This window comes from Mustela nivalis, assembly GCF_964662115.1.
Source record: "Mustela nivalis genome assembly, chromosome: 4".
Taxonomy (NCBI): Eukaryota; Metazoa; Chordata; class Mammalia; order Carnivora; family Mustelidae; genus Mustela; species Mustela nivalis.
In genome coordinates this window covers 87,831,609-87,848,545 of record NC_139023.1, presented here as the reverse complement: position 1 = coordinate 87,848,545, position 16,937 = coordinate 87,831,609, and the positions used below count along the sequence as shown (strand labels likewise).

Here is a 16,937-nt window from a genome sequence, read left to right as displayed (position 1 = left end):
AGTATAATGATGATTTGGAAAAATAAGCTGAAATGACATAAGTTCTGGTTACTGTAGTAACTGCCTCTGTGGTATAATAGATAATTAAAGAGAACTATTTAGCCAATCTATTTGCTAATAAGTAGCCTTTCATCATTGGTCAAAGTAATCTATCCTGTGTTCATCAGAAGCAAAAGTGGAACACAGCAATGGTATATTTATAAACCAGCCTCAACTTCCTTCCCCATAGGGCCCACACTGGTAATTTCATTAAAATACAGATTCTGATTCAGTAGGTCCGGGATGGAGTCTGAGACTGTTTCTAACAAGGTTCGAGGTGATACTGATGCTGCCAGTCCACGAAGCAGATTCTAAGTGGCAAGAAAATACACAGTATATCGAAGACTGTTTTGCTCCTAGGGAACATGATTTCCTGACACAAACATTCTTGTTACCGAGGTAACTGGGCCACAAGTGGGTCCTACAACTACTTGACCTCGTGACCTACTGTGCCAGCAGAACTGTTTTAGCAAAGGAGAAGCCTCTCCTTCTCTTAGGCTGCTTCTCTAACAAGGAATTTCTCTTCCCTTTCCAAATTAAAGGAACCAGTACAGTTTGTCCCCAGATAGTGTATCTTTCAGTTACCGGTGAAGCAGCCATTTTTAAAATTTATCTCTTTATGCGAGAAACTTAAAAGAAATTAATAACTTCAGTTGTACTCGACATTGCTACTACCTAGAGCTGCAAACATGGGGGAAAGGATGTATAAAATCCATGCGGAACCCAACTAGCTCTATATAGAATTTTGACTTGCATGCCTCTCACTTAATAATTCTTTCTCTGTTAGAGTTTTTCTGAAGGTTTTTAATGGAAGATAATCAAATTCCATTCTCATATAGTCAGTTTCCCATCTGTCAGTAACATCTGTAAGTCAAGATTTTCGACTGTATTAGAAAAGTGTGGGTGTTTTTTCCCCAGTTCTCTCCCTTCTTGAGAGTTTTCTTTTATTTCCTTTTTGATATATACCTTTCTCCAGGAAGAGAAAAAAGGCACAGGTGTACAGAGTTACTTAAATACAGGGAAAAAAATCTTTCTTCGACATGTTTACTGCAAGAAAAACCATTGACAATGAAGTCTGACAAGGCTATAAAGCAAAGCCAATTTATCACCAAGGTTCATACTTAGCTGACTTAAAGTTCTCATCATTGTTAATGAAATAACATTGAAAACATATTACAGAGAACTGTTCTTTCAAAAATTTGAGAATTTCACAGATAATTTAAAGAAATTAATTAGTCAATTAACCTCTCTGCCATCCATGCCAGCCTAGTGCATTTTGGAGCCTCTAGGGATTTCCTAATGAAGGAGCCCAAACTACATCTTACCCCAGCCCCATCCTGCCAGGCTAAGGCAGTGTCTTTAGCTCTGTGGGAGTAGAAGTCCTATACCTTCACATGAAGCCACCTGTTCCTCCTAGCCCTTTGTCGATTGAACCCAAAGTCTAAGCCAGTCGAATTCCTTGTCTTTGGAATAAGACGTAGGGAATAGTATAAGGATGCACTGTGAGATGAAGCCAGTGGATATACAAAGAAGCCTGTATTGTAGGGATGAAGATTTCCGTGATTTGTCCTGCATAACCTACCACTTTGACTTGCATATATGCAGGCAGGTTAAAGAATGCTGTTTGTGAGACTTACGCTGCCTGAGTGTCCTTGGGAACCTCGTTAACTGACATTAGCTGGCCTCCAGGTCAGAAATGGCCCTCCTAGTCTGGATGCTGAGAGCTGTAATTCTTGCCTAATACGCCCTCTGGCTCCAAGCTGGCCTGTCCCCGCAGAATGGGATCTGCACACCGAACCCAGGCTCCTTGAAGAAGTAAAGACATGGTAATACAGAAATGCAGCCACTCTAAACAGCACACAGGCAAACAAATGTTCACCTTCATTTGCCCCATAAACACGGCCCTTTTGGGGATAGTCAGTTGGAAGTCTCACCAGAGGGGAGGACGCTCCGCCCAGGCCTCTCAATCCAGACTCCAACGTGACTGTCTTCAGGGGGCTTCCCTAGCTGATGAGGTTGGATGTTCTAAGTACCCAATTTGATGTAATTCTGTCTTACTTTCCTTACTGTTCACTATTGCCCTCATCTATGTGTAGATTGCCCTTTTCTTCTTTCTGTTTCTATTCGATTTTTAACATATCAAGAAAGTGTTTTTATCCTCTTCAAAACTGAGAGTATGGCTGCTGTGAATCTTTTCTTCAGAAAAAGAAAATTAGTAAGAGTGGGGGCTACAAGGGTTATGAGAAAGTAAAAAATCGAAAGACAAACAAATAAAACAGGGATAAAATCAGTGTATGAGATTTCCTAGCTTCTTTCTCTGCTCCATTCTTTCCTTCTCTCCTTAACTAAAAGACATGCCTGCTGGATAGTTCCCTCTCTGGGCCATTTTACTAACCAGAGCGTGTGGAATAATTTGGGTCAGGTATCAGGATGGGAAATTTGCATAAATAAGACTGAGATTTAAAGAGAGAGAGAGAAAAGGTGGGATGTGGAGGGAGAGAGACAAAGAGAGAAGGGGAGATAGACTGATGAGGATGGAGGGAAAGAAGGAGGCAGTAAGAATGTCCACAAGGGGGCGCCTGGGTGGCTCAGTGGGTTAAATCCTCTGCCTTCAGCTCAGGTCATGATCTCAAGGTCCTGGGATTGAGCCCTGCATTGGGCTCTCTGCTCAGCTGGAAGACTGCTTCCTCCTCTCTCTCTGCCTGCCTCTCTGCCTACTTGTGATCTCTGTTTGTCAAATCAATAAATAAAATCTTTTTTTTTTTTTTAAAGAATGTCCACAAGGAACTGAAGCATAAGTTCGTAGTCAACGGAGGTTTCCTTGGGGTGGGATGGGGAAGTTGAGAGACCTTGAAGTCCAGCCTTACAAGATGAGGGTGTGAGTCAGTGGCAGCTTTGTATTAATACTAGTGGGGCAACATTGTGTCTACTGTCTGGGGTGGCCTGAAAGGACATGTGATCTTTGCAAGGTGAAAAAAGTTCTGTGGAACACTATTAAGTGTAATAGTAAAGACCTGAATGAAATGGAAGAATGGGGTTTTAAGAGAGAGTCTTGCGAGAAATGAATTAAAATCTTTTAAAATTTCTCTGAGACATATAAGTAAAGATCAAAATTATTTTACACTAGTGTTGGTCACTGAACTAAGCCTCTTTGAATTTGACAGTTGGAGTGTTAGGATTTATTTGGCTGTCCAAGAGTGTAAAGCAGAAGGTGGAAGATATAGGATAGGAGAAAGATTGAACAAACTGAACGACTGAATCTATGGCAGTAAAAAGCAATCAGACTGAATAAACAAGCCTTTGTCCACTGGGGGAGTGGAGCAAAGTCGTATTTATGGCCGAGCCCTGGAGATTCATGGATTCTTCATGTTGAGCTCCACACAGCTGCTGCTTCAGATTCCCCTTCAATTTCCATGAGACCGACCTGTTACTGTCCTGAAATTCAAGAGAGCCCCCTCTTCCTCACTGCTACAAAACAGGCTTGCCATAGCTCCAATTGCTTGAGGTAAGTTGAATCTTTGTTCCTTGCAACCAAAAAAGCAGACATGAAGATAAATACAATCTCATTCTTCAGTGTGTCACAAAAATGTATACAACTGATTTCTTAAAAGCCTCAAATATTAGTATAATGTCAAATAAGGTGATAAACGTTAATAACTCAAAAAATACTTATTAAGAACCTACCATATAACCTAGCAATAGCTATGCAATTAAGTGGTGGATATACAAGAGAGATCAAGTCTTTAACCTTATGGAGCTTATATTCTAGTGGAGGAGACAAAAACAGACACACAGATTGTATCTTCAAAGTCATAAAATTCACATCTATTATTTCCTCAATACTGAAAATCTAATTTGAAAAGAGTGATCACTGAATTAACCAGCTGTTTTTGCATCTTGCAAACACAGTGTGAAGATGTGTATTTTATACCTAAGGATTTATTTATAGGTAATATAAAATTTTAACAAGACCTATATCTTGCCCAAAGTCAAGTTTTATTTCATTATGTCTTACCAATCTCCAAGGTTTCATCACCCTGCCTTTTTTTTTTTTTTAAATAAAACTGTCCTTGTAAAATACATTTTCACTGTCTTTTCCTCAGACCCGCTGAGGAAATCACTGCTTGGATCAGGTTTATATTGATACTTAGATTAGATTTTGACCCAATAAAATTCCTCCTAATAAAAATAAATTCTTCAGTGTTTATAAATGATGCAGTAAAGGAAAAGTTTTAAAAAGCCAAGCATGTTGCTCAGTCTGTAGACTCGCTTGACAGGACTTCTAAACCTGAGTCAATATGGACTTCTGTGAATAGGTGTGTGCTAACTTTGCAAGCGTCAGTAGACAGGTGGCCAGAGCCACTAAGAGTCAATGAAGAGGAATCCATTCTCAGGAAGGTTTTGGGGGAAAAGACCAGAACAACTTTTCATTTCATAACTTTGTCCTCCAGGTCCCAGAAATAAATATCTGCGGTCTAACTGTGCAGGCAGCACTGTGCACATACGGGGCAAAAGCAGGGGGTGAGACAAGGCATTGCAGAAAGGACAATCATGCCCTATTCCAGCAGACCTGCTGTGGTGAAAAACCCGACACAGAACCATAGCTCTTGCCCTCAAGTCCTGGCAGTAGCACTTCCTATTTATATGAGCATGAGCACTGTCCTAAATGTGATAGATTAATTAAAAAAAAAAAAAAAAGGCTCCAATTTCCCCTGTCACTATCTGCAAGCTTCCCCAGCCCCCATCAATGTGACTTTGCCAAGTGGAGAGACTCCTTCCCCACTGATGGTGTGATTTGCTTTAATCACAGAAGGGACACTGGTGCAACTTCCAGTCCTGGGCGAGAGATTTTGAAGCTTCTTCTCTCACTCTTTTGGAACACGTTGCTTCCACCTAAAGAATTGTGGACTATCCTGCTGAAGAAGGGAGCCACATGGGACAGAGATAGCCCCTCCCTGCTGAGGTCATAAAGTGGTGAGCCTCCATCAGGTTTCCAGAAGAACATCATCGTCTTGTGAGTGCTCTCAGGGGAGACTAGCAGAAGAACTGCCCAGCAGAGACAAGCCAAATGGCTAAGCCACTGACACTGAATAAGGAGCAAAAACAAAAACAAAACAGTGGTTTCTTTAATCTACAAGGGTTTGACTAATTTGCAATGAGAAAGAGATAACTGGTGTACTAACCCCATCTTTTTGTGCCTCCTTTTCTCCTCTGTAAAACAGGGATGATAATATACTTCTCACATAGTGAGCCCTAGGAGTTTGGTGGTCATTTTGATATTATTATTTCCATTTCTCTGCAGTGCAAGTGAGGCTCTGGCAGTCAGAATTGCCCAGATCCCAACAATCTTTGCCAGCACTCTAGAGCCGTCAAAGGACAGCAGTCATGGAACTGATGTCACCGTTGCACCCCGACTGTCATGGCCACACTGAGGAGCCGTCATGAGCCTTTTTCAGGCCATGAACCAGGCAGCAATAATGTTCACAAGGTAACTGGCCGCTGAGGTTCGCCTGGGGGGAGAGGGATGAGGAGTGTGGCAAAAGGAGCTGCATTACAAGACCAGGGCAGGGGTCAGTGGGACGGCTCTGTTTTAATACTAAGGTGGTAACCTTGTGCCTCCTAGTCTGCAGTGTCCTGGGAAAAACCCCGAGCCTGGCAAGCAACTACAGAATCTATAACAGCCTCAACAAATCTTTGACCACTTCAGCCCCTTTTCGGGATGTATAATTGCTTGTAAAATAAAAGAAAGCAAATACTCTTTTCTGTTTTCTGAGTACAAATGATTAGTTTGAATTTTCATTGAGGATAGGAGTAAATATTTTCATGACAGTTATTAAAGACTTTATTAACAAAAATAAATTATATGGACAGGGTTATTTATAGTGGTTTCATATAAATGCATACATATGTCTTTGATAAATTAATATTACAATTACAGTTTTTTTTATCTCTGTCATCCTGTACATACAAACACGCCTAACATTTTAAATAGAAATACTTCGCAGCTGTAAACGACAATCTGCTTCCTTCTATAGGCTACCCACCAAGTGCCAGAGCCTTTACATACAGCGTCATTCATTCTCCCAGCAGCCTCATAAGGTAGGCATAGCTTTTCCCAAATTTACAAATGGGGAAACCATAAAAAGAGAAATAAAACAACTGTTCCAAGGTGAAACACGGTGTTTGCCGACCTGCAAATATTAAATGCCTCTCAATTTTACAAGAGTTTTTTTCACTATATTTTTTAACATGCATTGAATGCATGCATATTTCAAGTTTTTTATTTATTTTTTAAAAGATTTTATTTATTTATTTGTCAGAGAGAGAGAGAGCAAGCACATGCGTACAGAGTGGCAGGAAGAGACAGAGAGAGAAGCAGGCTCCCTGCTGAGCAAGGAGCCCGATGTGGGACTCAATCCCAGGACGCTGGGATCACGACCCGAGCTAAAAGCAGCTGCCTAACCAAGTGAGCCACCCAGGCGTCCCTGTTTCAAGGTTTTTAGATGAAAGGTTTTATAGCTGGAAATGTGTAAATACTGCATACTTCATACTGAAATATAATAGGAAATCATAAGAACTGGGTACCCATTAATATTTTTGATAAACTACAGCATGATGTAAATCTTGCATCTTTGTTGTAGTTTCTGCTGCTGCATTGGCCACTGGGAGGCAACACCATATATAATTTTATAATTTCTCTTGGTCTCCTAATAGGGGCAAACAATACAAGGAAGTGTAGTTAATAGCTAATTTAGTAACCTATGGGTCATAAATGGTGCAACAGTATTAGAACCCAATATTGTCCATTCTAGAGTGTATATTCATTTTCATTGCACCAAACTATCTCTTTTATCCCTCCCAGGTTATGAGAACACATGATATTATAAGGAGTATTCCACTAGTCCTTAATAATCTGCAATCTTTCTGGTACTATAGATGATGTATATTCTCAGAACACAGCCACACGAAGAGCAAATCTAGTTTTGCCTAGGTAGATAAAAACACTAAACACTTGAGTACTTCAGAATTAATCATTAGAAACCAATCCTTAATTTTAATATAGGAAATGAAACAACAAAATTACCTATGAATACACATTTGGGTTAAAACAGGGAGTTTTTTTTTTTAAGATTTTATTTATTTATTTGACAGACTAGAGATCACAAGTAGACAGAGAGGCAGGCAGAGAGAGAGGAGGAAGCAGGCTCCCTGCTGAGCAGAAAGCCCAATGCGGGGCTTGATCCCAGAACCCTGGGACCATGACCTGAGCCGAAGGCAGAGGCTTTAACCCACTGAGCCACTCAGGCGCCCCCAGGGAGTTCTTTTTAAGAAAGGTTTATTTATTCATTTTAGAGAAAGAGAGAGAAGGGGAAAGGGCAGAAGGAGAAGGAGAGAACATCTCAAACAAACTCCGTGCTGAGTGTGGAGATGGACATGGGGCTCGATCCCAGAACCTTGAGTTCATGACCTGCGCGAAAACCAAGATTTGGATGCTTAACCGACTGAGCCACCAGGCACCCCTGAAATGGGGAGTTTTAAAGAAAACATGAGCCAATAGTTCCAGGACCACCTTTCATAATACTTGACAGCAATAACCCAAGAATGAAACTGCACTACAGAAGGAAGTGAGGCTGGGCACAGACGGGGAGAATGCAGAGCCCTGGAGTCACTGTTGGGAGATCTAGATTCAGCTATGCCTGAAGCTGGACCTAATCCTCAGTTTTTCAGTTTCATGAGACAGAATATCCCCCCTCACCTTTACTTAAGTTAGTTTTAGACAGGCTTCTCTGTTTGCAGACAAGAATCTTAATAAACCAATCACTGGTCAAAGAACATGCTAAGGTATGTTCTAGGAAAGCAATTGGAAAAGGGAATTTTTTTTTTTAATGCTTTCTAAGTACACAATAAAATTTTTCAAATTTTCTCATTGCCAAATTCTTTGTGTCCTTATTTTAACTGTAAAATATTGTTGTCCTAGGTAGAGAGACTCATACAAATCCCATTGCTGACAGGACCACCTTCCAGCCTCCTGAGAAAACTTAGTAAATTTCTTGACCCTGGCATCTTTTCTTCTTAAAGTGTGCACATAACTGATTCATGAGGAGACCACCCAGAGGCTGGCCCTATGGCACAATTTTTGATTTGACTTCCAAACTACTGTCGTTGGGTCTTCTCTTCGATTTACTTCTTTTATTTTTTTATACTTCTTCACTTCAGTGAGTCTACTCTTTGTCAGCAGCTTTTATCATTCCTGTTTAAAGTTTTTTGTTGTTTTTTAAAGGCTCATGATATTATTGATTTTACATCAGTTTCACCATATTTAGTTTCCCCCAGGAACTCTGAGGTTTCTAAAATGTTATAGAAAAGAGAAAATTATTATCGTAAGTGATATTTTCCAATCACTAATCAAAAAATAAAGTAGACCTGAAGATGTGCCAGTCTAATCCCTCTGCTCTGAGCTGGCCCCCCAAATTAAGATCTTTTCACCACATAATTCAACAACCTCCTTTTTAAAAATTTTTTAAAATTTATTTATTTGAGCAAGCATGACAGAGACAGAGAGTGTGCACAAGGAGAGGAAGAAGCAGACTCCCCGCTGAGCAGGGACCAGATGAGGAGGATAGTAGTTGGGGGGTGGTTTGAACCCAGGATCATGACCAGAGCCAGAGGCAGACACTTCGACTGAGCCACCAGGCACCCCAACAACTTCCTTTAATAACCGATTTCAGAATTTATCAGGTTGAAATCTCTAAAAACTCACCTGATTTTTTAAAAGATTTTATTTCTTTATTTAGAGAAAGAACATGAGAGCCAAGGAAGGGGCAGAGGGAGAGAGATTCTTAAGCAGACTCCATGCTCAGTGGGACTCAATTTCATGACCCTGAGATCATGACCTGAGCCAAAATCAAGAGTTGGACACTCAACCAAGGAAGCCATTCAGGTGCCCCCCACCTAAATTTTTGTGTGGTGTACAGTGAGTGTTTTTTTTCTTTCCTACCCTTCTTCCCTTCAATCTTCATTCCAGTAAAATCCTTTTCTATAAATATGAAATCTAATGGAAAATCCTATTTATTAAAAAGAAAGAAGGGAGCTGTTTTGGTGAAGCCTGGGAGCCTGCCTGCTCCACACCTGCGCACACCAGCCACCAAGGCTCTGGGTAACTCGCACTGAAAACCTTGCTGTGGCGGTGTGCTCATTTAAAACTAGAGTTTTGGGGCACCTAGGTGGCTCAGTGGGTTAAAGTCTCTGCCTTGGGCAGAGGGTCCTTGGATGGAGCCCCGCATCTGGCTCTCTGCTCAGCAGGGAGCCTGCTTCCTCCTCTCTCTCTGCCTGCCTCTCTGCCTACTTGTGATCTCTGTCAAATAAATAAAATCTTAAAAAAAAAAATAAAACTAGAGTTTTATTCTCCAGATGAGAGAATAATTCTTTCAGTCTTTTGTCATATGTCAGGTATCCCAAAATTTTAATCATTTTCGGCTTCTTTCTAAATCCACGTCAAAAGACTCCAAAAAACTTTAGGGCTTGTGTAGAGACGTAATTGATGAGTATAATGGGAAAATCACCTCCAAGTTCCATGTCAAGCTTCATTTTATACAACTTATATGTTGATTTTCCAAGCACTGTAACTCCGATGGCGATTTTTTCCCCTACACTGTAGAGCAACCTTGCGCTGGGGTATGTGGCCGGCGCTGTGCTACGGAAGCACCTGGCCTCCTTTATTTCTTTTCATCTTCACAACAGCCCACGTCTTGGTATTGTCAGCATTTGTTCTACATTAGTGATTCTCAGCCTTGGCTACAAATTATGTTATTGGGGTACTTCTGAAAATCCAATACCTGGGTGCTCAGACCAATTAAATCAGAATCTCCCAGGGTAGAAACCAAGCATCATTTTAAAAACTCCCTGAGCGATTCTATGTGTTAGCAAGACTGAGAGCCACCGCTCTAGGCAGAATTTTCCTATCAGCCGCTGAGAAAATGAGTTTTTGCATTTTTTTACCCAAGCAAGCAGTCTTCAGGTATAGTAAGTAGATGCGAAAGTGCCCTTTTCCCAGTGAGGCTGCCATTACTTAGGCTATTTTGGGAACTCCTTTTCTGTAATTGCTTTTAGTCAATTTACCAGTCATCCTTAGAAAATTCTTTTCAGTGCCCACAGCAGGATCGCAGGGAAGTGCAGAGAGCTCTGGATGCACCTGGGGAGATCTTCCCTTCCTCTGACTGTGACCCTACTCACAACAGGATAAAAGCAGGCAGAGTCCTGTGGCTCCCACAAGGCCAACAAGCCCTTCCCCACCTCAATTCATTAATGCTGAGAGCAATAAAGAGGCTAGAATGAGATCTGATGTTCTGCCTCTTTCTGGGAATTCTTCAGAATTAATCCTCCCGTATTTTGTAAATTCACATTTACCTGAGTCACCATGAGTCTCGTTCTCCTAGACTATCCCTTGCCCCTGAACCCAATCGAGGCTCTAAACATTCCCATTCTGATCCAAGCCTCCAGTTCCCCAACACTTCCCCTGTGCTTTTTCCACAGTGCACTCTGAAACTCTGACAACAAAATCCCCTGCCTTCTCCATTTTTTCTTTGAGTGCCACACTCCCTGTCTTGCTCTAACTGAAACCTGGCAATTCCCTAAGGACTCAGCTTTCTCTACACCTTTAATATCCCAGCGCAAACAACAGATACCCGGAAAATGCTGAATACAAAAATGACTCAGACTATTAATGATAATAGTTTAGACCCTAGGTAGGGTGAGATAATGTTGGATGCTAATAAGAGATCTGTGTGTAAATGCCCAGTCTCAGATCAGGGGGATTAGGGCTTAAGATATTAGATACTGATTTCAGAATTATCAGCAAAGAAAGGAGAGTCCTGGTTGGAACCTCTATGCAGAAATGGGTGATGAAAGATGAAATCGCATGCTAGGCTTCAGTGGACACACACTCAAAAACTAAGAGGAATTACAAAAACCATCAAAGGGTAGAATATAAAGAAAGAGAAAAGTGTTCTGGAGCATTGTTGAGAAGCAAAATCTATTTTGTGGAATTTAGTTGAAAAAAAAACATAATCAGACAGTGAATTTGGAGGAGCATGTATATATTTCAAAGCAAGAGATTAAAGGAGGAGGAAAAAAGAGACAAAATGAGGAAGAACAGATTGCACTTAACGAGAGGTAAATTCCATGGCCCCAAGAGTACAATGGGCAAGTTGACTGCTAGAGTTTGATCAGATAGATTTGTAAGTAGAATGCACACAGATCTTCCAAAGCCTGACTCCTAATTGCTATAACAACACAGCCCCATCCTCATATTAGTGATTTTAAAAAACCATAAACAAATGCTATTTACTGTTCTTGTGGGAAGAGAACCCCCATTCCTGCTAGCTCTGTGTTGAATGTTCTGGGGAGCAGTGTGGGAGTAAATCAACTAGTGGGTCAAAGAGTGTTGGCATATGCCAGACATATACAAGAATTGCACATACACTTGCCTCAGTGCTAATCAACACTTAGATGCTGAATTTAGATCTCCTAAATTGAGTGTAATTCTCTTAAGCTAAATGTTTATGGATACACTTTGTTGCATCTGTCATTTATGATGCCATCACTGTACCAAAGATAACTCAAAGTCTTTGCTCAGTGGTATGCTAGAAAACAACTGTACGGTTGTTTTTTTTTTTAAAGACAGTTTTTATTGCTGTCATCCACAATGTAAATATTCCTGTCATGACTGATTTCAAGCCAATAACATGACTCTGAATGGGGAACAGGGTAGAGATATGCACAATGGTCTCTTTAAGCCAGCAAGCTGGTTTCAGAGAGTCAGATGTAACTAGTTTGGACACAGGTTGGCACAAAACATTTTTAAAGCTTCTCAGGAGGTTCTCTGTGTAGCCAGGTCTGAGAATCATTACTCATAGTGGTGCTTCTCAAATTTTCATGTGCTTATGTATCACCTGGAGATCTTGTCCAAATGCAGGCTTTGACTCAACAGGCAACGTTGGTCCCTAGCAAGGGAGATAAGTGGACTAGGAAAAGAAGAAGAAAATAGTCATTTATAGCCCTACCTCTGTCAGAAATGTTTGAGGGGGAGACTTTGAAGAAAAGTCACAAACTGGAGGTCCATGAATTATTTGTGGCCAAACTCCCAGGGAGGTTTTCTTTTACCCAACTGCATTTTATTTTATTTTGAACTAAATGCCAAGATCATAAAATTCCAAAATTCCATTTTTCCAGCTTCTCTAGAATTTAAAAAAAAAAAAAAAGAAAGAAAGAAAAGAAAGGAAGAAAAAGGGCAGTAACAGCAGCAACAACAAAAGATTTGACAATTCAGGGCACACAGTCCTGCCTCCAGGGGTCCTGTCCCCTTTAAGGGAGGTCCTGAGACTTTGTCCTGCCACTGTTGCCTCCTAGTAGTTCCCACTGCTTCCTTTATATTTCCTCCTTCACCCTGGAGGAATTTGAGGGGTAATCATATTTAAGTTTAGCATAACTGATACTTTTCCCTCCCCAGTTGCACTATCCTACCTTTCTGTCTCATTTCCCACCATCTCTCACATATAAACTATATACTTGAAAAGACTTACACAGTGTTCTTGGACTTCATCCCCTTCATTCTTTCCTCCAAACTTTGGGTTGACCCCTGTTCCTGGGACACACTCCATCCTTCTTTCTCTGCTGAAAACAATCTGAATCATTCTTCAGTAAGTGGCTCGAAATTCCCCTCTTTGGAGAAACCTTCCTGACTTTTATACTCCCACAGCAGAATGGATCCCGTTCCATTACATCCTGTATTTTTTCATTTGAGGACGTTTCTTACTTTCAGAGGTCCAAAAAGGGATTAGATTAGCTTTATTCCTTTTTTTTTTTTTTTTTGTATTACCAAGGTAGAATGCTTTGCCTTAAAGAAGGTCCTCAATAGCCTTATAAAATAATATATTATGAATTACCATTGAACTATTAATTACTTTCCCTTGAAAGCTCTTTTTTTAATTAGTTTTTAAAACTTTTTTATAAACAAATAATGTTTTTTATCCCCAGGGTTGAAAGCTCTTTTGCTAATTTATCAAGGGAGCTTTAAAATTATTATCCTATCCTATAAAGGACAAGTTAATTCTGTTTGCATTGTTACCTCCAGAAACTCTGCAAACTATTTCCTCTTCCATGATATTCAATTTTGGTGTTACTTACTTGATTTGTAAGAATATTTATTCTAGGGACGCCTGGGTGGCTCAGTTGGTTAAGCGGCTGCCTTCGGCTCGGGTCATGATCCCGGTGTCCCGGGATCGAGTCCCACATCGGGCTCCATGCTCAGCGGGGAGCCTGCTTCTCCCTCTGCCTCTGCCTGCCACTCTGTCTGTCTGTGTGTTCTCTCTCTCTCTGACAAATAAATGAAAATAAATTTAAAAAAAGAGTCTAAAAAGAATATTTATTCTACAAATCTAGTCCCAGATAAACATAAGCTACCTAAAATTAAACATTTCTTAACATAATGAATACCTTACACTTTCATGATATAATCAATTTTTTCAAAGCACTTTTACTAATACACTTTGTCCTCACTCTAAAGTGTGAAATACATGCACAATGCCTTACCCTTTTTCAGCATTTAGAAGCTACAGTGAAATGTGCTCCATGAACCAGGAAGCAAGGAAAACAGAAAGTTTAAGAAAAACTTTCACACCATCCACCAAAGTCCTTGGGAAGGAAGATCTACTCTGTAGTCTTCCCAAGGCATGATTTCCCAATTTGCTTAGAGGCTAAACATCTGCCTCATTTCACTTCCAAGCATCTAGAATTCCTAATATTTTATCAAAAAACTGAGGCCCAGATGTGTTAAATCAACATGTATTAGAGCCAAAATAGGAACCCAGGTCTTTGGATTCCCAGTATAGCATCCCACTTTTTAAATTATGTTCACCTTAACAAACAGAGCTATAATCATCCAGACATACATATATGCTTCATAAATCTGCCTTCACAAACATGTAGAAATCGAAACTCTTATGCCCTTTTCTCAAAAAACTAGGTTTATGAGATGATCAAAATTTTCCCCATTAATTTTATGGGGTTAGTTGCACAGGACAACTTTAAAAGGTCCAAGTACAATGATTTCATCAGAGTGCATAAGAAAGGCTGTAAGTCATAAGTTGGTTTGCCACTTGCTGCATTATGTGACACTCTCACATCAGTGCTATGTTCTCTAATGGTTAGTGCATTTTTGGAAATACTTTGGAAATACATTGTAGATGAGATGGGAATCAAAGATCTTAGCCTCTTGATGCACTAAAGATAAACCTGATGTAAAGTAATAAAGAAAAAATGTCAGGGAAAGAAACTGAAGAGCTCAACTTGTTAATGGTAGGATAAAAGAAACTCCATGAGATTAAAAGGAAGTAGCAAAAGAATGGAAATGGCAGAGCTTGAAGGCATAATGATCAATTTCCGTCACATTCTCTGTATTTGCAGCCACTTTCTATGAATTTTGATGTGGTTTCAAGAATTCACCCATCCATGACAATGGGGGCACAACCAGAGCTTCATCTCCAAGACACACCACTAAACACAGGTGACAACAGAAGGCATTACTGCTTATGGACTGGAGCAGGCTCTGTAGCTGTGTATCTGGAAAGATTGGATTACCTGGGGGAAGGAAGTGCACTGTCGAGCGTTTCTCAACCTCTACACTGATATCCCAGCTCAATAACTCTGAATGGTTTCCCTACCATTTCCACTCCCCTTTAAAGGAAGGAGAAGGAATCAATGTCTCCTTCTTTATCAGTCAAGACGGGGAATATGTTTTCTGTGTTAACACTCCCTGCTTGCTTCTGTTAATCCAATCTGAAAAAAATGACTATACACACACACAATATATATTTATATATGTATTATATATATATATATATAATCCATTTGCAGGGGATATATTAAATATATATTCTATATAATTACATAACAATTATAATATATAATAAATATGTTATACACACACACACATATACAAAATTAGTTTTAAGTCCTTATATAAATTGGATGTACAAATACCTACAAACACCTGTTTGGAAGCCACAGAGGCATCTGTGGAGTGAGACTGTAAGTTAGGAGGATGAGTGGATATGGATATTTTTATTTTTGAAATATTTTTATTTTACTTGAAAAAAATCCTGGTAATTATAGAAAAAGGAGCTGGTGTGCAATGGAAAAATTACTGGTGTGCAATGTGACTCCCCGTCTCACTGCCTTGTACTTTTCCTAGCATTTTCCTGTGTCTTTTAAAATTTTATTTTATTATGTTCAATTACCCGGCATATAGTACATTAGTTTTTGACGTAGCGTTCAAGGACTCATTAGTTGCTTTTAACAACCCAGTTCTCACCACCACACCTGCCCTTCTTCATACCCATCACCCGGTTATCCATCCTCCCACCTGGCCCCCACCCCATCCCTCAGTTTGATTCCCGGGATCCAGAATTTCTCATGGTTTGTCTCCCTCTCGGATTTCTTCCCATTCAGTTTTCCCTCCCTTTCCCCGTGGTCCTCCGGGCAATGCAAGGAAACCTGTGTCGTTAAACGACAAAGAGAAGCGTTGCACCGAAATCAAGTACCAAAAAACTCTCCAAGTGAGCGCAGGCGAGGAAGTTCTAAGAAAGAGCTCTGGATTCTTTTGGTAGAGAGAGAAATGTAAGGAACAAAGGGGTGGGGAGAGTCCCGTGGAAGGCTGGGGGATTAGGGAAGAAGGTGCGGACGTGGACTCACCCCCCCGCCAGGTGTCAGAGATGTTCTGGACCATGGTGACCGGGATGCAGAAGAAGGCGATGAGCAGGTCGCTGAGCGCCAAGGAGCAGATAAAGATGTTGGTGACCGTGCGCATGGCTTTGCTGCGGGTCACTACGTAGACCACCAGTGAATTGCCAAAGAGTGCTAGAGCAAAGATGAGCACTCCGGTGAGCACTAAGGCCAGCTTGGCGCGCCCGGGCAGCTCCGGGGTGTAGACCAGGGGCCGCAGCCCATACCGCGCGATGAACTGCTCGCGGGTCAAGTTGTGGTCCCGCAGTAGCCGGGAGAACTGCTCGCGCGTAATGTTGAGTGATTGCATATCGCGTGCTCCCGGAGCGCCGTCCGCTACAGCCGGGCCACCCAACGCCCCACAAGCGCACGGAGGCGCGGCGGGGTGGGGGCTGCGAGGAGACGGGGCCGACGGCCGCTGCACACTCGGGAGGCCAGGACAGCCTCCGTTCCAGACTCTGGAGCGCTAAAGGACTCCGGCTGCGCCCCAGGATGTTCGGGAGAAGGAAAGCAGCGCGGGATCAAAACCGCAATCAAGAGGCGGGAAGTCAAAGCCTGGGAGACTATCCCTTTACCAAAAATGTTCGCAGTTCAAAGAAAGTTCTCTTGCTCTTCTCTAAGGTGAGGGGCTGGGGCGGTGGGGAATGCTGGAACGCCGCTCAAGAGTCCCAGCGCTTCTGCCTCCCCAGCCTTCTGGTGCACCGCACTGGCTCCAAGGGCGGCGGAGGGAGGGGCTGGAACTCTGTGGCGCGCCACGCCCCTCCCAGCTTCAGGGGCGCGGACGCCGCCTCCCACATCCTCAGGGCCCGGAAAACACCTCTTTGGCTCACCACATTGTGCTGCACAGCGACTTTCTTCTGCCCCAGGTCATGCGTATATTTAAAACCGAGTATTGGGGTTCCTACGGTCTCACGGCTTCTCCTCTGACGAAGTAATGGGCGCCACAGCTACCCAAGGCGAAATAGGATTATTTTAATTTTTTCCTGCATTTTCAATAATAATTACAGCACACAGGAAATTGCAAGGATAGTACAGGCAGGTCCCACGTACCCCTTATCTAGTTTCTCCCTTTCTCCCATTGATTATATCTTATTTAATTATGGTCCAACACAAACCCA

General features: G+C 41.5%; 1 protein-coding gene across 1 annotated transcript in view; it reads right to left on the bottom strand.

The window, feature by feature from the left end:
* QRFPR (pyroglutamylated RFamide peptide receptor) overlaps positions 1–16,509 on the bottom strand; it is a 46,619-nt gene extending 30,110 nt beyond the window's left edge. The window contains exon 1 of the mRNA XM_082726299.1: positions 15,790–16,509. Coding sequence (XP_082582425.1) covers positions 15,790–16,129 — 340 coding nt within the window. The 5' untranslated portion in view covers positions 16,130–16,509. The remainder of the gene's footprint in view (positions 1–15,789) is intronic.
* Between the last annotated feature and the right edge of the window lie 428 nt (positions 16,510–16,937).